The sequence below is a fragment of the Hevea brasiliensis genome, chromosome 16, assembly GCF_030052815.1.
Source record: "Hevea brasiliensis isolate MT/VB/25A 57/8 chromosome 16, ASM3005281v1, whole genome shotgun sequence".
Classification (NCBI taxonomy): domain Eukaryota; kingdom Viridiplantae; phylum Streptophyta; class Magnoliopsida; order Malpighiales; family Euphorbiaceae; genus Hevea; species Hevea brasiliensis.
The window spans coordinates 61,181,253-61,202,781 of NC_079508.1; the positions used below are offsets into that span (position 1 = coordinate 61,181,253).

A 21,529-nucleotide genomic window follows, 5' to 3' on the forward strand; every position below is an offset into this window, starting at 1 on the left:
GCATCTATTCGATTTTTAAGCTATCTGATTTAATTTTAATAGTTAATATTAAGTTGACGTACATTATTCGATTAAATGCAAAATATTAACATTAAGATTAAAATATTCACAAATAGTTTTTTATAATAAATTATTTAAAAAAATAATTCAATTGAATTTTTATATAATTCTATTTATTTTTTATTTTTTAAAATATTTTTTTAATTTTTTATTTTAGCTCTTAAAATGGGATAGAGGAAAAAATAAAATAAAACAAACATCCTAACACCTATCAATAAAAATATGATCAATCATTAAATTAAAAGTAGAGTAATTATCTAGAAGTGTAAAAAAAAAATATTTGATTAGTAAGCACTCAAACTGGGAAACACGCAAGAGTTGATAAGCATTAACAAATTTACACCAGAATAAAATTTTTGTCTATCCATATGGAGGCGTAGCGTGGAAGGATTAAGATATCCGTAGCTGGCATATTTTGATAATAATATTAATACACCTCGCGTACTGTAAATTTTGAATTATTTAAATTTAAATTTAAATTTATAAATCATTAAAAAAATTCATCGTATAAATTTATTATCCAAATTCTACATGAATTCGATTAAAATTTTCACATTACTATTTGAATTTATTCTATAACTGTTATTAACTACTCGGTGGGAGTCAAAGTCAGTCGAGTTGGGATAGTCGGGAGCTCCGTTCCCTCTTTAGTAAGAGAAGACCCCAATATCTCTTTTCCTTAGTAGTCCTTTTCCAGCAACATCAGTGGTAACCCTTCGGGGTTGAGGACGACTCTTTACCAGCCGAGAGGGCGGATTCTTCCCTCTCTCCCTTTTGGTTTTGGGTATAAATGTGTTTTTAGTGTGTTTTGATTTGTTATGGGATGCAAATTTGAGCTTTATGTGCGAGGAATTTGTGAAAATCTACTTGTTGAAGTCTTCTGTGGTTATCTTCCTTGGGTTCTCCCGATTGGCTAGCAATCTCAATGGATGAGGTACTCCATCAATCTCTATCTTTCATCCGGGCTAAATGAGACTGAGATGCTGAGTTTATGTCATGCTTGCTCCCAACTAGTCCGGCATCTCCATGGCCCCTTCCTTCATTGGCTAAAGTGGTTGCATGCATCGGTTTTCCTTTGTTTGAGGTTGTTTTTCACGGCTGTGCGGCTTGCCTGCCCTTGTTTGGTGTTGTTCCTCTATATTATGCTTTTGTTGGGTGAACCGTGACCTCGATGGTAGCTGTGTTGGTGCTCCGTTGGTCTCTCTCGTCTTGGCGTTTGGTGCTGTTGCTGGTGGTTACCAAGTCGGGGTGTCTGGATCCTACCCCCGATTTTAGTCTTAGGCATCCACCAATAATAACATAGGTTACGTACAAATCGATTTGATGGCACTAATAATGTATAAAAATAAATCAACAAGTGATCAAATTGGAGAGAGAGACACCCACAAGTATCAAAATAGTTAGGGAAGGAGACAAAAATAGATCAGGAGGAACCAGCATAATCAGGAATCAGGTACTATGCTTGTCTATTTGGGGACTAAAGCTGCTTTTCCACCCCTTTTGGGATACTTGAATAGAAAAGAAACAAAGGAATGTAACGAAACGAAAAACAAAATAACAAAAAAAAGGAAGTTAATGGTATTGGTCGGTTTTGAAAAGGGAAGCTTCTTTTATGTGACAAATCAATCAACTGTAATATGACATGAACATATATATAATAAAGATTTTCTCCTGTTTGTAAACTATAATATTGTAAAATTTTAATTTAATTGAAATTTTTTTATAAATGATTTATTTCAAACTTTTCATTACATATCGTTTTATCAGTCGACTATAATCTAAAATCCTCTATGCTTATATCAGTAGTTACTGAAAATTGATGCCTTAAAAATCGTATATTATTAGGAAAAAAAGTTGAGAAAAGTATAAAGCATGATGCATACATGTTTTATACATCAGCGACACATTAATAAATATTTGATTTATATAATAAATTAATTTAATATTACTTGGCTATAATCTCTGCATAGATTTAATTATGTTAGTGTCGAAGTGACCAGCATTGGGACGATGAAAAAAAATTATGACGTTTTATTTCTTTTAGAATTATTTAATTTTAAAATATAAAACTAAATGGTTTAGACTCGTGAGAATGTAGCATGTTCCAAAAATGCAGTGTCATAAAAAGTGTTTTTTATCATTTAAAATAAAAAAAATACCAATTGCCACTAAGAATGGCAACGGAAGAGTTGAGAATCGGAATCACTCTTTCATTCCTGGCCTAGTTTAGAATCAAGTTAAGACGTTTTTTGTTAGGAATAAAATGGATTTTTTTGCTGAAACTTTTATATTTTAATTTTGTTAGAATTATGATTCAAAATTTTAATGAGATTTGGAGAAAAATCTTTTTTTAATTTGAGTGGGAGAAATATTTAAATATTTCATATAATGAGTAGAACTCTTATTTTAGTGTTATTTCTAAATTGAGTAGAACTCTTAATCAGATAAGGATTGAAGGAATTACCACTATAAATGAGAGGATATTGGAAAATGTTATTTAGCTTTTGCCTATTGAAGAGAGTGGCTTTTAACTCGTGGAGTGAGGCTGTCGAAATTATTGTCTATTGGTGAGAGGGCTCTTACCCATATAGTTGAAAGCATCATTTGTGGTGTAGTATTATAATAGTAAATATATTAGATTATGTCTAGAGAAGACTAAAAGGGATTAACTAATATATTTAGTATGAACAGTTTGATGATGTTGTAAGGGTTTTCTTCGGTGTAATTGGGTTTATGGGTAGTATAGTTTTGAGTTTATAATGATAATTTATTTATTTTTGATAGTGGAAGATGACGTGCCCGTGGATGTAGCCCTATGTTGAGAGGGTGAACCACGTAAGTATTAGTATTTTGTGTGTTTGCTTTATTTCTTTATAGTTTACACGCTTTCGCAATGCACAACAAATTGATATCAGAGTATGGGGATGATCTTTGTGAGTTTGGTTGAAGGTGGAGTTGTTGCTACATGTAGAAAATCGCACATGCAATAATAGTGGTGGTGGAGAGTTGAATTTAAGGTGGAGCTCTTGATGCAAAATCAAGATGGTTGATGACGTGAATATTTTTTGAAGAATAAAGCTAGTTACAACCAAAATGAATATTGAAGAATTGATAATTTGAAGGGTTCAAGCTCAAGTATGGAAATTTAATGATTTGATAAAACCCAAGAATTTGAGATATACAATGGTTGATGGATTTTAAGTTAAGGTAGAGATTGTTAGAATTATGACTCCAAATCCTAATAGGATTTGGAGAGAGATATTTTCTTAATTTGAGTGGAATAAATATTCCTGAATAGAATAGAAAAATATTTTTCATAAAGAGTATAACTCTTATTTTAGTGTTATTTCTAAATTGAGTGAGACTCTTAATCAGATAAGGATTAAGAGAATTAACACTATAAATAGGAGAATGATAAAAAATGTTATTTAGTTTTTGCCCATTGAAGAGAGTGACTTTCAGCTCATGGAGTGAGATTGTAGCCCATTGTAGAGAGGGGTTTTGTCAATTGCTGCGGATTTGGTTCTGCCCATTGAAGAGGGGCTTTTGCGATTAACTAATATATTTATTATGAACAGTTTGATGTTGTATAGGTTCTCTTAGGTGTATTTGGGTTGATGGGTAGTATAACTATGAATTTGTAATGATGATTTATTTATTGTTGATAATGGAGATTGTATGCTCGTAGATGCAATCCTATGTTGAGAGGATGAACCACGTAAATATTGGTGTTTTGTTTCTTTGCAGTTTATAAATTTCCGCGGTGCACAACAAGTTTTAATTTATTATTATATAATATAAAATTATTTATTAAAAAATAAATTATAAATTATAAATATAAGTTTTAAATAAAATTTTAATAATATATTTATATTTTTTTGTTAAAATTATAATATTTAATATAAATTCATATAAATAATTTATTTTTTATTAAAATAATAATATATTATTATACAGGTGATTATGAGAATTTGAGTGGAAAAAAAGTCTTTTCCATTTTCGCCCTGCTTCTATTCAAAGTAAGATCAGAGAAAATTAATCGAATTTAAAACGGGATAGATCAGATTCAATAATAATTATCATCTCTAATTGGCACCCATATGATCTCTAAATAAATATTTTTAATTGTTTATATTTATATTTTATTCTTTTGTGGGAAGGATATGTTGTAATTACATTGTGATGATTATAAATGAGTTGCCAAACCTAAAATCAATTTAGTCTAATTGAGGTTCAAAATTGAGATTCCATGGCTATGGAGACGATTCCAGTAGTGTGAGAAAAATTTAATATGATGAATAATTTTTCTTTCTTAAACATGTTGAATTCGCATCACCCACTCAAACGGACTGCAGGTTATGGATGGCATTAACCAACGACTACTGAAAACTGCCCAACAGCACCTCCTTCTCCTGGACAGCAGTGGCATTGTCACACTCTAAGATTAATGGTGAATACAAATTAATTCGTAACATCACTTAATTATAATAAAAAAATGTCCTTTCAGTTTCTGACAGTAGGCGTGTCAGTGCCACTATTGTATTAATTTACACGAGCACTAAGGTTGAACAGAAAATGATTAAGTCCTAAACCACAAACTCTTCCCAAAACTGGAAATCTGCAGTGTCATATACCACATACTGTTTTAATTAATTTAAGCCGACTTCTCTTGGAGGAGCTCACCACAAACCAAGTTGCTCCTAATTTGGCAGTCCACTTAATCTCCAGATAAGTTAATGGCATTCAACTAATTAGTGCTGGCCTAATTGATTTTATAAATAATAATTATTATTATTATTATTATTATTCATTTGGATCAGTCATAGCCCATTGCTTTTCAGCAAAAACTAGTAACTTAGTTCCCAACCCTCCCTGATTTGGTGATTTGTCCAACAGTAAGTTCACCATCACACTAGAATTAGAGAATTCAGACTCATGAACAATAAAGCGATAATACTAAACAAATATAATCTCTTTTGTTAGGTCATAGAGCACATGATAATTTCATACAATTTAAGGCCAATTACGAAAGCCAATTTAATGCCTTTTTAATTTAATTTATTTTGTGATTATTAAAGAATAAATATACCAAGAAATTGTCGGATTAGGAAGAAAAGTATGCCTATTGATAAATGATTGTATTGCCAAAATTGGTGATGATAGGATTCAAAGGAAATGCAGATTACTTCATCATCTTTTCATTGTTGTATTAAAAAATTAACAATAGCTTAAGAATTAAATAGGCATATATTCAACCTCGATCCACTAAGTTATCTTAACTATACGTTCAGTAATCTATGCCCACTGATAGGCTCTCTTACGTACATACGTGTTTTTATATTTAACAAGGTTGCTTTGTTTTCATGGCCATTTCCTGTAACCCACTTCGCCGTTTTGAGTTGTTATTTTTTAAACAAAAATTGCATGAATATGCCTCGTTGTCTTGGGATATATATAAAGTCTGAAGCCACTTGGCTGCAACTTGAATAAATATGATTTTTTTTTTCATTAAACGATATAATTGATGCTTAAATTTGAGAATTCAACCTAGCCTTTACATAGGGTTAATTGCACCATTCATCCCTAAACTTTAGGGTATTTTCAATTCTATCCCTAAACTTCGATTTATTAAAATAAAATCATTGAACTTAGTTTTAATTGTAATAACAATCCTTCATCCTAAAATTCGGTCTAAAATCGAGCGACTTGCTTATGTGTTAGTTCAAAGTGTCATTTTAAAATAAAAATAAAGCTATATCATCCAAATCCTCTTGCTAGGATCTTTGGTCTTAGGGTTTGGTAGCTTAACAGGCTCCACTGGAGGAGCTCACATTGGGGAAGGAGTCCACACAGGCAATTGCGATGTAGATTGAGGGTTAGACCCACTTGGTTGTAATGATTTTCCAATTGGATAAGATTTAGGCATAATTTGCATTATATTTTCCTGATCTTTCTTTACCCTATCAATGTCACCTCAATTGGGTATGTGAACCCAAGAACTAGCTTGCACTTCTTGAACCTGATCATGCTCATGCTCATGTGTCTGATCCTGATCCTGGTCATCCTCACCAACTTTATCTCTAATGGGTTGGTACCATTCCTCAAACATGGAAAGAAACTTCATGGCATTGTTGAAGGTTAATCTCATATTAGCAGCAAAATCCATGGGTAAATCGTACAAATTCTTCCCCAATTTAGATTTGACAGTACCCAAATCCATAGGGTTCTTGATTGTATCACAATAATGATGAAGCTTCATACCCTCAACATCCACTCGCACATTAAATACATATGCATGCTTTTGCTTTATCAATTTCATCAAAATCTGGGCACATTTCTTCATCAATTTGGCATGCTTCGGATGAATCAATCGCTTCATATTTTTGGCCCCAAATCAAAAATTTGTTGCTGGAAATGGCCGCTTGTTTCCCAATATTTTCTTGTTTCTATAGGTTGTTGCGATTGTCTTCTTCTTATGGAAATTGGAGCTAAATCTGATTTGGAAGTCCAAGGAATCTATTCAATTCTTCAGCTGCCAGATTTGTTCCAACTCTACAACTAATCGATTCTTTAGCTCTACTAGTTCCTTCTTCGAATACGATGCTATATGAAACTTCACATATCCATTGTTGTTGAAATCGCTCGCGTCGTCCAATGCAACTGATTGCATTAAGGCTGGTGACCCATCAAAGTTGATGACAGGCAAAGCAGCTTGGAATTGTCATTTTTTTGGACAATTTAGGGTTAGGGTTAGAGAAAGGAACTTCGTCCATGAATTTAGCACCACCTCTAGGCTGTGGCTGCATTCAATTTGGTTACAAATGCCACGAAGAGTGCAGTAGAAATCCACGAAATCAAAAAATGAGGGAAAAAAATACAATTTGAGAGTTACACGTGAAGGGTTAAGGTTTGGGGATTTCCCTGATAAGGATTTGGATGATGTGGTTTTACTTTTATTTTAAAATGATACCTTAGATTGACATATGAGTAACTCACTGGATTTTTAAATCGAATTTAGGGATGAAGAACTACTATTGTAATTAAAATTAAGTTCAATGATTTTATTTTAACAAATTAAAATTCAGAGACGAAATTAAAAATTCTCTCAAAGTTCAAGGGCAGATGGTGCAATTAACCCCCTTTACATATATATATATAATTTTTTTTTTTTTAATCAAAAGACATATTGTATTGATAAAGAGGATATTGCAAGGCTAAATAGATAGTTAAAATAAGTAAATCAGGCCCATCCCATTACAAAAAGGTCCCAATAATCACACAACCCAATAGTTGACAAGAAGACAAGCCCAAACCTTGTAACCCAACTGAAAACCTTAATATAAAGCCCCAATCCAAAGAAATAGATTCAGAACAGCAAAGCTTCCTCATCGCACTCAACCATTGGGAACTCCAAATGCCACCATGCTAGCCAACCTCCACTGAAACAACCTTGAAACCGAGTGAAGTAAGAGTATAAGAGATCTCACGTAGCAAAAGCATGTAGCGAAGACCAACTGACACCAAAATTCCACCATATTTGTCGTTTCAATAGCATATCAGAGACTAAACTCTGCACTTTTAGGGTCTATTTGAACCTTGAATGAGGTGAGAAAATAATAAGTAATGAAATAGTAAATAAAAAATAAAAAAAAAGATAAAAATGGTTATAATAAAAAAAATTATATTTGAGAATGAATAAATTATTATGAATATAAAGAGAAATAATATATAATTTTTTTAATTTTTATAAAGAGAAGAAAGAAAAGTAAATTTACGTTGTTTAAATAAAGTTTAATTATAACTCTTAAATTTCCATTCTTACTTCTCCTAGGCAAAGAAAGGTAAAATTTACCCTTTATTCATTCATTTTAAACAAGATACATAACTCATTTAGTTATACTATCCTTATTTAACCTTCGTTCATCCTCATCCAAATAGACTCTAAAGGAGTAAGGCAAAGCTTAAAATCGACTATGCAAAGGAACAGGAAGGCTACTGCTCTGCAGCGTGAACTATTCTTAGATATACCGTACTAAACATATCAATCCTTTAGAGCACAACCGCGACAATGAACCACAACCAAGACACAGCCATGGCCATAAGTAACATGCCCCAATACCCAAAAGCCCCAAAAAATCGAAGCAAGCCACCTGCATGCAAAATCCAAAACATAGAGAAAGAGAAACACAAGGACATTGAGGGATCATAGTAGCCATGAGACCTCCTGCCGTAAATTGGCCGCTACTTAATCAACCCAAATCTATATAAAAACCAATGTAGTGGCTGGAAAAAAGAACCCACACGCCAAACAAGAGAAAGCAGGCCTTCCCCTACCCATAAGGGCGAAAAAAGGACACTTTAGTACAAAAAAATAAAGATCTAAAACCCTAGAAAAAAAAGAAATAAAAAAACGGAGAGAATCTCTCTCTGACCAAACTTACTTAGCCTTTACGCTTAACATGTATAAAGTGAAATAAAAAATTTATTTAATTTAAAACTTTGTTTATCCAATTTATTTTTTTTTCTTTTTTTTTTTAAGAATTAAACTATAAATTTTATTGATCAAACCAAGTGGATGGAGGGACCTCATCTATCCATATGAACTCCTCTACATTGAAATTAAACGAAGCTTTTCCAAGCTTTTCCAAAAATTAAACGAACTCCATATATGGTGTATTTTTTCCATGGTTACTTGATTATATTGCAAAGTAAAATTATTTTATTATAAAAAATAAGATGATTTAATGAAATTTTACAATTTATCTTATAAGATTTTTTTATGTATTGATATTTTTCTATAAAATAGTTAATTACAAAAATTTTATTAACTTAATAGAAAAAGTAAAATTTATTAACATAAAAAAATATATAATATTTTTCTAAAAATCCAATAATAAATTATATATGTGGTAAATTTTATTAAAAAATTATAGGAACAGTTTACTCATTCATCATGGGAAATACTAAAATAATACTAATATTACATATACTTATACACTCACATAAAAAAAAAATCGAAAATAATGGTATGATGAATATGTAACCTAGTCTTATAAATTTTCCAAAAATTTTGACATATATAATTTATTTGTTAGATTTTTTTAATAAAATATTATATGTGTTTTTTTTACAGAAAGAAACTTCACTTTTTTTTATTAAATTAATAAAAATTTTATAATTAATTATTTAAAAAAATATTCATTTATAAAAAAAACTCATAAAAAATAAATTTTTATTAAATTATCTAATTTTTTATAACAAAATAATTATTTTTACTTTATAATAAAATCAAGTCATCATATAATACAATTTATTATATTGCCCTCTTTTATAGGTGTAGCAATATGTAGAATAAGAGCATTTCCGTACAGAACAGCCATAGATAGAAACTTTTGTTTATCCAATTTCAAAAATTAATTCAATTCACAATGAATTTATTTATACTTTATTGATAAGGTTCTAATTATGTTACTAAACCATAAAACAATATTTTTTTTTACGAACCGTATTTTTATATATGTATAATAAAAAATAATTAGACATTTTTTTTATTAAAGGATCATAAAATAAAGTTCAATACTGAAATTATAAAAAAAAAAAGTGAACAATTTGAAAAATAGCCAAATTTAAATGCAACCACCTGGCTCACTACTACTATTCACAGAGAGAAACCCTCTGGCTCCTGGGCTTGCGTGGTGGCTTGTAGGCCTAGGCTGGTCGAGCTTTCTCGTCCTTCTTGCCTCGCGCGCATCACATTTGAAGGCCTATTTAGATTTAGAGCAAAATTTGTACTTTATTGACAGTGGTAAAAATTCACTTTATTTTATTAAAAAAATTCACTCTATTTTTTTTTTAAAGAAAATTCACTTTATTAAAAACTAGTCATTCTAAAATCTCTTCATTAATATCTCTAAAAAAAAAAAAACACCTCATTAAATAAAAATAAAAGCAAACATAATGAAAAAATTTTTTTCACTATACAAACCTTTTGTCTCCTTTTTTTTATATTTTCTTTTTTTAAATTCTTTTTAAACGATTGTTTTTATTGATGATAATTACTCTTATTTTATTTTTTTTAATTTTTTAAATAATTTTAAAATTTATTTTCATTTATAATATATTTTAAACAATTCTCATTGAAATTATTATTATTATTGGTAAATTTTAAGTTCTTATGGTTTTTTTATTATTAAATTATTTTATTTATTTAAAAAAAAAATAATTATATTTATTAAAAAGTTAGAGTTCGTGACTTGTTTATTAGCTTATTTATTAAATCTATCAACATGATCAAATCTTTTAAATTATTTATATTATTTTTGGTATAAATTTTTATTTTATTTATATAAAATTATATGTTAATTTGAATTTTTTTATACTTTATATATATTTAATGATTTTTTTAAATTTCTATAAAAAAGCAAACATAAAACTCAAAATTAATTAAATCATAAACCCAACTTATCCATAATTTACTGTACATTACCTAACTTAATTGAACTTTTAAAAATCAGAAACTAATTAATAAATTTCACTAAGCTTCATAACTCATTGTAATAATTTTATTAAAAGTGTATATTTTTTTTAATGTCATATGTTTTTAATCAATTAAAAAAAAACTCATATTATTATTTTATTTAAATCAATTCATCACAGAGAAGTTGAAACAAACCCGAAAAACCAAAATCGATCCCGTTCCATTTCCAGCCCGCCCAATCCCACCCGGTTCGCATTTGGCAATAATCAAAAAGAAATTGGGAGTTGATTGATTCTGTAGTCAACCGTGCAAAATAGTCATTCTCCTTCAAATTCCTCACAGAAACACAGAATAGAGTGTTTCTAAGTTCTTTTTTTGAGTATGGCTATGGCTTAGGGTTTATAATTTTTCACCAGAAATCATCGATTACGCTCCTCATGGCCACCAAGCTAATTTCTCTTTATCTTCTTCTTTTGCTCTTCATTTTTCAGTTTCGACTCTCTTTGTCAGGTGAGTTCTCTTCTGCCTTTGATTTTTTTTTCCTGTTTCAATCTTCATAATCTGTTCGCTTATAAGCTTTCGGCTTGATTTGAAACATATATTTCTTGATATGAATCGCTTGTGAAATCAGGGAAATGAAGATTTTATTTATTTTATTATTATTATTATTATTATTATTATTATTATTTTTTTAATAGTGATTGATATATGTAGTTTATTCTGTAATGATAGATGCATTGCACATTATGCAGAGGTGAGGAGTGCTTTGCTATTTCTCAGTTAATTGGTGTCGTGCTAACTAGGACTTGAAATTACTGATTGGCATTACTGCGTCTTAGCTTGATTGCTTGAAAATAGCAAAGGAGCAGCCAGTATATATGGCCCGGCTGTGTGGGCTAGGAAACATACTATTTTATAAAAAAATTTTATATATATATGTTTTCATATTGATTGGACAGTGGCAGACCACTTCGAAGTGGCATGTATTCCATTTTAATTGAAAATCTCGTATACAGGCTTAAAGTTCAACTTAAATTAATCACATGTACCTATGGCTTAATCCTGAATTTATTTTATTTTATTTTTATTCCTACTGATAATAAAATTATGATTTTTTTTCCCTTTTTAATAACTAGTTTCTTTCTATTATGCTGTTGATTTGTCTGTTGGAAATTGATTTTTCCCCCCTTATTTGCTGCTTGGGAATTTCAGAACAGACAAACTCTATGCAGTCTGTTCCTGATCTCCAGAAGTCTATGTACATGGTCATTGATGGATATCCTTGTGTACGGCTGCTGAATCTTTCTGGAGAGATTGGTTGTGCTAGTAAGATGCTTTAAAAGCTTGTCTCCTTTTGACATAGTGATTTACCTCTCAGAAGATCTCATACGATCTAAACTTTTTATGTCATGCATGTCATTCTTCTCCCTTTGTTACCTAGATCCTGGAAGAGACAAGGTTGTCACTCCTATTATAAGATTCAGGAATGCTAATCAGTTGGCTCGTTCATCTGCTGTTTTTGTATCATTAGATGAAATTCAAGAACTTTTTGACAGGCATGTATTATGTGCATTTTTGTTTCTCTCTTTCTCTGCTTTTGTTTCCCCCTCAAAAGTGAGCTTTGCGATTAATCATTCTAGAAGCATCATAAAAGTGGTAAGTCATATGGATTTTATATTTGTAGTTTTCTAAAACAGGAAAATCATAAAGTATATTGGGCTTTTAGAGGGTAAATGTTAGCCAGCCTTTAAGATTTGGAAATATGTGAGTATAACTTATCAGCAATCAATGCTTATTGACAGAAGCACGACTAGAACTAAACAAAAACTATATTATGTGTGCCAAAATGTATATAGACTGACACAATGGTCATTTTTTAAGTTTATGAAAATTATGAATTGATAATCACTATTCTGATAACTAATCTTCTCCAAGACTTGAAAAATGGCTGGAGAGAAGTTTGGCTTATGCAGCAAATTCAATGGCTTATCACTGACGTAGACTGAAAAAGTATAGATTCTTTTTGGCAGCAACATGAGTAGTTTAATGGATAAATTCACTATAAAATTCAAGATATATTTCTTACTTTCATCAGAATGTTATTGCAATATGGACTTGTTCATGAATCTATGGCAGAGTCTTGAGAATCGTTTGCTTATAAACCTGGAATTTCTGCTTTGAGTTTTGTATGGACTATACTATAAACTATGGTTTAAGATATCATTAGCTTTGTGGGGGTTTCTGTTTCATTGCTACTACTGAAATGTGGAACCAGAGCATTGAATTTTATTGAAAAGAACTACATTTTTTTGCTTTTTTTTTGTTATTTTGATTGGTATGTTTTTGGATTTTATTATTCATTGAAGGCATAATTTGTTTGATACTCATAATGTCAGATATCTGTTTCTGCTTCAGAATATCAGATGATTCAAGTTTTGCCAAGAATGTAGGTGGTGTTTTAGTCGAGTCTAGAACCAACATGCAAAATAACATAACAGGTAATTGTGGTTTTCTGCTAATTATCACTCTTTTCTTGTACAGCTATGGTGTGACACTGACATTAGAGTCAGATGCTGCTAAGTGCTAACAGTTTTTTTTTTTTTTCGTCTCTTTATCTCAGGGTTCTCTCCAGCTCAAAAGTTCCCAGAAGTTGAATTTGCACCTTATAAAAGCATCAGCTATGAATGGAACCCCATTGTATGCTATGAGTGTATAGTGAAATTAGTGAACAATTTTCTGAGAGTTTGTAGTTATTATTATTCTAATCTTAGTCAGCTTGTTGTTGTCCAGCCTCTTTTTATGTGTTGGTTGGTTTATACTGCAGATTTCTGAACCTTTCTTTTATTGATCATGTCTGATGGTAAAATATCATGACAATGTTAACTATTTCATTTAATTGATGAACAATGGTTAAGCATTCACAGTATCTGTCCTTGTGGGATAATTAAAATGAACCGGTTGGTGTATACTGACATGAGATTATTGATGCCATGAATGCCCCTTTGATGGGCACTGAATTTTGTTTTATTTTTGTGCAAACTGCTCATAGAAGTTGATTTTTTTTTTCCTGCTTGACTAGCTAAAGTTTCACCACCATTTCTTTTGCAGGGATCTGGTATTATGCGGAAAGCTTATAATTTTCCTATATTCTTACTCTCTGAGGCGAGCAGTCAGATCATGCAGGAGGTAAAACATGTAATTTTTAACAAGAACAGAGCTGTTATTCTACTTTTGGTGATACTTATGTTCACTGAAAGCAAGGCCAAACTTTGTTTTTGGCGGGCATTGAGCAGTTTTTATAAATTCTAACTCAGCTATGGTTGTTTTGCACGAATGGGTTAAGTACCGATTCCCTATATTAGTGGATTGCTTCTATAGTCTGTAAAATTTTTATTAACTTGTCTGTTTATTTGACACATGGGCTCCTTTCTTATTTTTGTATAATGTGCTAAATAATGGAGAATTTCTAAGTTAGCAAAACATTGAGATCCTGCTAAAGAAGAAAAAGATTTTTAAATTGAAGCATGTTTGATGCCTGCTCCTGATTAGTTAGATACCCTGGCTTTTTCCAAAAACGAGTATTTTATGCATCTATAGCTACTCATAAAATGGTTCACAGGTAATTTGCTCTAAAACTAGTCTCCTTTTTGTATCTCCCTTTATCTCTGGGATATGGTTTTGATCTTTTTCTTGGAACAGATTTCTGAGTTGATCTAATTTACGTTTCATAAAATCACATGTTCATGTAGATTGCCACAAAGAATGAGAGACAAAAGAATGCTTATACTGCAGATGTTGCTGAGTTTGATTTAGTGATGCAGGTACTTGATGATGATACTTAGATGTGATAATCTTCTTCTTTGTTCTTAAATATTTGAACTTGATGATTTGCTTAGACTGATTTGTAATATATTTGGCTTTTCCATAAGACAACAAAATCTGGGACTCGTGATTCAGAATCTTGTTTAAGAGAACAGACTTGCCTTCCTTTAGGTGGATATAGGTAGGTAATGTTGGATTTTCTGTTCTCTTCTTGCTGTTTTTTGATTTGGTTTGTGACACAGTTGTTTTTGAAATCATTATATTGTTTGGTACTGAGGTATTTTTGGATCATTATCAGATGAATTTATAATGGAAAGGGATGTCCCTCCCTTTTACTTTTCATTAGCATGGGAACTGGTGTATGCTTGTACAATATGCTATATTAAGTTGCTTGGTTTTAATAATATTTCTAGGTCCTACATAAGAACAATAGTGCTTATGATGGTTTCAATAATATTTCCGGGGGAAAAATATGACATCAAAAGATACAATAATGCTTATGAGGATCGCCTCTTCTCTATAAGTAGCTAAGTGAGTTATGTGCCTGTTTGTGAGGCTACAAGCTCAATGGAACTAAGCTTGGGCTTGACTTAATTTTTCTTTTACAAGCTTGGGATTATGAGCTTGGCTTGTTTGGCTAATGAGCCACATCAAGCCAGTAGCTGTAGATTTTACATGGGCTGATTGCTTGCTAGTTTGTGAAGTGAATTGAACTATTTCATGTAATAACGCATTCAGTATTTTGGAGCCAGAGGTTTACCAATGATGTAACCTGATTTTGTGCTGTAAAGATGATTGAGGTTTTTGACTTAAATTTTAATTGTGTATGTTAATTGTGAAAGGCAGTGTTTGGTCATCGCTTCCACCAATTAATATTACGTCCTCAAATCAATCCAAGCCCATTATATTAATTGTGGCATCTATGGATTCTGCTTCATTTTTCCGTGACAAAAGCTTAGGTGCAGAATCTCCTATTTCTGTAAGTTCAGGACTTTTGATGCATATTTAGTCATTCTTATAAAGTTATTTCAGTTCTTGATAATCTTTCTTCTGTCCTAAATCAACACGCACACTATTTTTGAAACTTTTTTAGGGTCTAATTTCCTTGCTGGCAGCGGTTGATTCACTTTCTAGCATGGATGGTTTGGGTGATCTTAGTAAGCAGGTGTGTATGAGATTGGTACTCTCTGATCAATATATTTTTGTGAAAATGTGCTTATGTATAAGGTCTTGTTCTACTGATAGTTTCTGTTGGTGTATGGATTGCCATTCATTTGAACTCTTTCACTGTTTTTCTCATGCTTGTTTGGATTCAAAAGACTGTTGCAAAAATTTTGTAGTTTTGATTCTCACTTACTGCAAAGTGGAAATATAAATATCAGCACATTTTTCTAAACAGCCTTTATGCAGATTCAGAAAATCTGAGTTCCATTCTATGTTGGTGGGACTGGTTATTCTGTCCCTTATTTGGAGCTTGACTATGTTGTTTGGAGTCATCCGTGTATTAATTTTTGACATAGCTTACCTGGTGGATTATGGTTGTTGGTTAGAGAAAATCAAGAATCTAGGTTTCTGTCTTCTCCATTTAACTCCCTTAGACATTAAGGAAGTGGCCTGTGGCCCTTCCTCATGTCACAAAAGGCAAATAACTCCCTTAACTATAAAAGAATTTGGCACTGATACTTATTCTGTTAATTTGCCATTAGCATGGGTGTACCATGGGCGAGACTTTGTTAACTCCACATTGCTTCTAGTGTGAAATGGCAGTAATGTCATGATGAAACAAAATATACACCTCTATATATGCTTGAGCAAAATCTCAAGGTTACCTTTTTAGGCCAACCAAATATAGAACTGGAGAGAATAACAGTGTACAATGCATTTTAGTTTTTGATCAGCACAGTGATACTTGTTAAGCATAACTTGAGATAGCCCAATTAATAAATTGCAATGGAAGCATCAGATCATTCTTGTCTTTTAGTGGGGAATTGTAACATAGGCGCTTTCTAATTTTATACTTTGGCAATTGTGCATTCTCAGTTTTATTTGATGGTGCAACAGTAAATTTGCATACATTTAGCCCCTCCCAAGTCCGAAGTGGCAAGTGTGCTTGATTTTAGCTTATTTATTTAGGGGCAAGTCTTGCCCTTATTATTTATGTACTTATTTGTTTATTTTGGTGGTTTGTTCTACTGCTGATATGCCTTAAAGAATAGTCTACTCATAATTCATAATGTTGGTGCAGCTTGTCTTTTCAGTTTTCACCGGGGAGGCATGGGGCTATCTTGGCAGCAGGAGATTTTTGCTTGAACTTGATTTACAGTCAGATTCTGTTAATGGCCTTAATGACACACTAATTGAGATGGTATTTATCGTGCTTGTCACCTGTAAAATATAGCTATCATTTTGGGATTAACTTTATTTAGGTTGTTAAACACACACACATAGACACGCACGCATTCACACACATAGACAAACACTTGTTTGAGCAAATATAATGGCTAAAAACACAATTTTTGAAAGAAGATTGATTCAGATGGTATGGTGGTATTTTTTTTTTATGTTGCATACATTTCACTCTCTTGTAAAATATATTTTTGGTTTTTTCACGACTCCTGATTCGTTACTCATCGGGAACTTAATTATTTAATCTATGGTTTAGTATCTTCAGAGGCTAACACCCTGTGTGCTAAATGATTCTGCACAGGTCATAGAACTTGGATCTGTCGGGAAAGGCTTTAGTGGAGGGAATAAAACCTTTTTCGCTCACACAGCAGGGGTGCAAACTCTTGAGCTTCTCTACTACTTTTTGCATTGAAATTGTTATATATCTTTTTTTTGTCTTCAACTCTTGGCCTCTCTAACTGGATGTGTTTGCAATATGAGCTATGCACTCAGTAACTTTATTTCATCCTTTGAGATCCAGAGTCATGGTTGAAAGACAAGGTGATGTAATTAGCATGCTAAATATGGGCAGTTAACAGAAAGAAAGAAAATTTATTAAATATTATATATTTTCAGTTGTCTTGCTTGAACTGATGAACTCAGATACTAGTATCATGATATTATGGATGTGATGAGAGTTGCAAACAACATGGTTATTTTTTGTTTTCTTAAACTCCTATTAAATTAGCATTTGTATCTGTTCCTGATTTGGAACTGACCTACTAGATGTTTTAGTACTACATATTTTAGAAAAATGAAAATAGAATATAGTTATTTGAGTTATTTTGGGCATTTTAGTTACCTAGGATACTTTGGTATCAGACTTTGTTACTAGGGATATAGTTTATTTTGTGATGCCTATGCAAGTATTCTTATATCTCTTTAGTCAGTAGGTTGTCAGATGATTAAAATTTGAAATTTAAAATTTGACACTACTAGTTCCTTTATTTGGTGTTTTCATTTTGTCTTTCATGGCATTAAAAATTTTAGGACTACATATTTTTGAATTTCAGAGTATTAGTTCCTTTGCTGTAATTGTTGTATTTTCTTTTTCTTGTTCTATTTTGCTCAAAATGTCGTGGATGCTTGACTTGTTAGTATATGTGCTTGTATGTAGTATAATTGATGATTAGCCTGGTATTCAGCATGTCTGAATTGTATAACTGTAGTGTTCATTAATGTAGGTTTCTTCAGCCACAAATGAAATATTGAACGCCTTCAAACATGCTCAAGATTCACTTGAATCCAAAAATGTTGTGATTGCAACAGCAAGCACTACAAATCCTGGGTTGCCCCCATCATCTTTGATGGCATTTCTGAGAAAGGTTAGTGAGTAACTTGAAGTCATTATTGCGTTTTTTTTATACAGTGCCTTATTTCTGATTTACATCAATAAGGACAACTTTGACTATCCTATTAAGAGCAATCAAATTATTATGGATTCGTGTCGTATTTGTGTGAAGGAACCATGGATGCCAAAGAGTAGTGAGGATAAGTTTAACTTTCTTCTATTCTACGCTAGGTGTCATCCAAGTTCTTATTATGTGAGTTTGCAAGGCATTGTGATTTGTGGGCAAAAATATTCCTGGGATGTGCATTTGGAAGTTAAAGGCACTTGAGCACTCCCATAAATAGCTTTCTTCATGGACTGTAGGTGATCTGGCGCACGGAAATCAAATTATTATGAATTTGTTGTATTTAATGGAATAGTGAGGAGGCTGTTCCGCACCTGCTATTGCATTGCAGAGTTGCAAGGGAACCAGTGTCATTAAGTTTCTTGCTACTCAAGGCTTTTGGGTGATTCCAAAGTATCTGCCTCAGTTACTGGTTATTGGAAGGGGATTTTTAGTTAGTTTTGGAACCCACTTCCATTATGCCTTAAATTGGTGCACTTGGAGAGGGTGAGATATACGAGGGGTTGAAATGTATTTTAAAACTTGTGTTTTTGAGTTAGAACCAAGGGTTCTTTCGTCTTCTTTGGTCATTTCATTCTCTATTTTTTTTGGACAGGTCTGATTTGGGTTGATTTTTACTGTAAAATGTAAAAATGGGAGAAATAAATTCATAAGCAATTGTGAACATGAAAGTTACATTATATTTTGATAGAACTAAAAATTCCCTTTGTTGCTTTGTGTCAGTGGTTGTAACCATTGGTCTGAGAAAATAGTTGGTATCATAAATCTATAATGCCTGTGCGATTTCTCTCTCCATTGGCAGAACTCATCATCCTCTGGGATTGTGTTGGAAGATTTTGATACTGCTTTTGCCAACAAGTTCTACCATAGTCACCTTGATGATATGTGTGAGTTGATTTATGTTCTAAATGGCTTTCCCTTTGGAAGTATATATATCTGCAAAACATTGCTACATATTTTTATTGGGATATCTTAAATGCAGCAAACATAAACTCTTCAGCTATAGTCGCAGCTGCATCTCTTATTGCCCGCACCCTTTACATCCTTGCAAGTGGCAGCAAAAATTTAAGCAGTTCAGCTTTAAGTGCTATCAATGTGAACGCCTCTCTAGTTGAAGAAATGATGGGTTGTCTGTTGAACTGTGACCCCGGTTTGACTTGCGAGCTGGTTAAGGACTATATATCACCTACTGCTTCTTGCCCAAGTCATTATGTTGGTGTTGTCATTGGGGAACCTTCATCAACTCCGTATCTTGGATATGTCAGTGATGTTTCCAGGTTCATATGGAATTTTTTGGCTGATAGAACTTCTATTCCCACAGAGAATACTAGCAATGATTGCTCAAAAGGTTGCAGCAACAAAGATGAAGTCTGCATTAGGGCAGAAACAAATGGGAAGGGAGTGTGTGTTATTTCTACTACAAGGTAAAGTACTAGCTGCAAGCTGCTAAATTAGAATGGTAATTCAGAGAATACCCTGAATGTCTAACAAAATTTACTCAGACTGCAGCAAGCAATTGTTTGCTTTATTGCCCCCAACATATGCGGCCTGTTTGTGCCCAAACTGACTCATTTGAAATTGTCTGACTAAAGCAAACCCTGATTCCATATCTATGTATGTGCGTTAATGCAAAGGTATTAGGGTAGTCAACTTGATGGTCTGGTGCCATGCATATAGTGCAATAGGTAAAAAATTCTCACAGCACCACCGAATTCTAGCTTGCATTGAGAACAGCTTAGGTACTGTCATTCATTTTCGTTTCTTCCATTTGCTTAATCCTGTTGATTGCCTGCATAGAGAACAGCTTAAGTATGCAGTTGTGTCTTCACTCTGTCCTGCCCCATTAATCAGTTGCCTGTAATGGAGAGACATGGCTGCATCAAACTGCTAGATTATTAGCAGGGAATCTCTATTCGTGGCATGTGATTATGAAATTGCAATTTCTAATAACTTGTTTTTTTTATCATTTCAGGTATGTGCCTGCATATTCAACCCGATTGAAGTTTGAATCTGGATCATGGAATGTTTTACCATCAAATTCTTCTGATCCCTTGGGGATGGTGGACCCTGTGTGGACAGAGAGCAATTGGGATGCAATAGGCCTTCGGGTATATACAGTTCAGGATGCCACTTTTGATCGTTTTGTTTTGTTCGGAGGTATTGCCATCACTATTTTGGCTTACCTTGCAATAGCAATTACAAGAGCCTTCATAACCAAGGCCTTGAAACGAGATTGACAAATTTTTAGTTTTTGGTTACACCGTACAGAAATGATAGAATTAGATTTAAATACCATGATTATAATGCTTGAATTATTTAAGATACTATGATTTTGAAATACTTTGTGGGGTGCATTGCTAATTGCCTTGGCTAATCTTTATTGGCAAGACAATTTGTTTAGAACTTCTCTCAATAAATTGCTCCATATTCTCTAGATAGTACATATTTTTCAAAATTAAATCAAAGTAGTCAATGATCTAGTCTTCGGTTTAACTGGTTTGGTGTGATACCGAAAAGATTGCTCATGACGGTGCATAATTCTTTAATATCAGGGGTAAAAAATACGACAAACTAATTTTTGTATGTTGTATGAAGCATTTTTTTATAATTTTAGTGAAAAATAAATATAGGATTTAAAAATATATGGTATAATTAACTCTGAATAGAATTAAACTCGAAAATTTAGGAAATAATGTCTTGAAAATAAAATTATTGACAAAAAATATATTCATTTACAAATAAACTTATTAAATATTACAAAATATCGAGTTAAAAAAAGGAACAGCGGACTGGTTGGAGCGGGGGCCTTGGATTCGACGTCGTTGTTCCTGTTGTATTTTAACGGTGGAATTGGGAAGAAAAGGGGTGAGGAAGGATCGACCATTTTTTTCAAAAAGTATTTTATAATTATGCAAATTATCTAAAATTACTTCCAATAAATAATCATGTATTACAAATGGTAAATTTTATATTAATTTTTAGGAAATTATAATAATAATTTCGTTTATTTTTAATTATCATATTTAAATTTTTTTTAAAATTATTCATTGTATTTAGAAAAATAAAAGATTATTAATTTTTTTTTAATTTTATTATTTATCTCTATTAAATATTATAATAAATATTTTTATAATTTTCGGGTGAAATAAAATATTTTAATGAATTATTAATATATTTTTATAAAAATAAAATTATATAATATTTTTTAATTATTATTAAAATTTAAATATAATAAATAAAAATAAAAGAAAAATTAAATGAAAAGAGTAATCAGTAATAAATTATATATTTTTAAATTTATCCTATGGGA

The 21,529-nt window shown here is 31.8% G+C and overlaps 1 protein-coding gene and 1 pseudogene across 4 annotated transcripts; one reads left to right on the forward strand and one right to left on the reverse strand.

The window, feature by feature from the left end:
• Positions 1-5,812: 5,812 nt before the first annotated feature.
• LOC110637198 (transcription factor GTE7-like) lies at positions 5,813-6,866 on the reverse strand (annotated as a pseudogene).
• A 3,885-nt stretch (positions 6,867-10,751) lies between these two features.
• On the forward strand, positions 10,752-20,653 carry LOC110637169 (nicastrin). 4 transcript variants are annotated; one of them, XM_021787141.2, is made up of 16 exons: positions 10,752-11,047; positions 11,750-11,863; positions 11,979-12,093; positions 12,953-13,035; positions 13,158-13,234; positions 13,646-13,723; positions 14,287-14,358; positions 14,467-14,540; positions 15,206-15,338; positions 15,453-15,524; positions 16,605-16,724; positions 17,067-17,138; positions 17,989-18,129; positions 19,022-19,106; positions 19,202-19,643; positions 20,192-20,653. In XM_021787141.2, exons 1-16 carry the CDS (start codon positions 10,975-10,977, stop codon positions 20,454-20,456), a joined length of 2,016 nt encoding a protein of 671 aa, XP_021642833.2. In that variant the 5' UTR covers positions 10,752-10,974; the 3' UTR covers positions 20,457-20,653. The 4 variants fall into 4 exon arrangements, with proteins under 4 accessions (XP_021642833.2, XP_057993532.1, XP_057993530.1 ...); XM_058137547.1 differs by lacking the exon at positions 10,752-11,047 and having other exon boundaries at positions 11,755-11,863; positions 12,934-13,035; XM_058137548.1 differs by lacking the exon at positions 10,752-11,047 and having other exon boundaries at positions 11,763-11,863; positions 11,953-12,093; positions 12,934-13,035.
• Positions 20,654-21,529: the final 876 nt, after the last annotated feature.

Excerpts from the sequence above, each read along its gene's own strand:
- LOC110637169 (XM_021787141.2), top strand. The coding sequence starts at position 10,975 with ATGGCCACCAAGCTAATTTCTCTTTATCTTCTTCTTTTGCTCTTCATT. Across the intron at positions 15,339-15,452 it reads GTGCAGAATCTCCTATTTCT|GGTCTAATTTCCTTGCTGGC; the intron begins GTAAGTTCAGGA and ends AAACTTTTTTAG. Across the intron at positions 17,139-17,988 it reads TTTTCGCTCACACAGCAGGG|GTTTCTTCAGCCACAAATGA; the intron begins GTGCAAACTCTT and ends TCATTAATGTAG.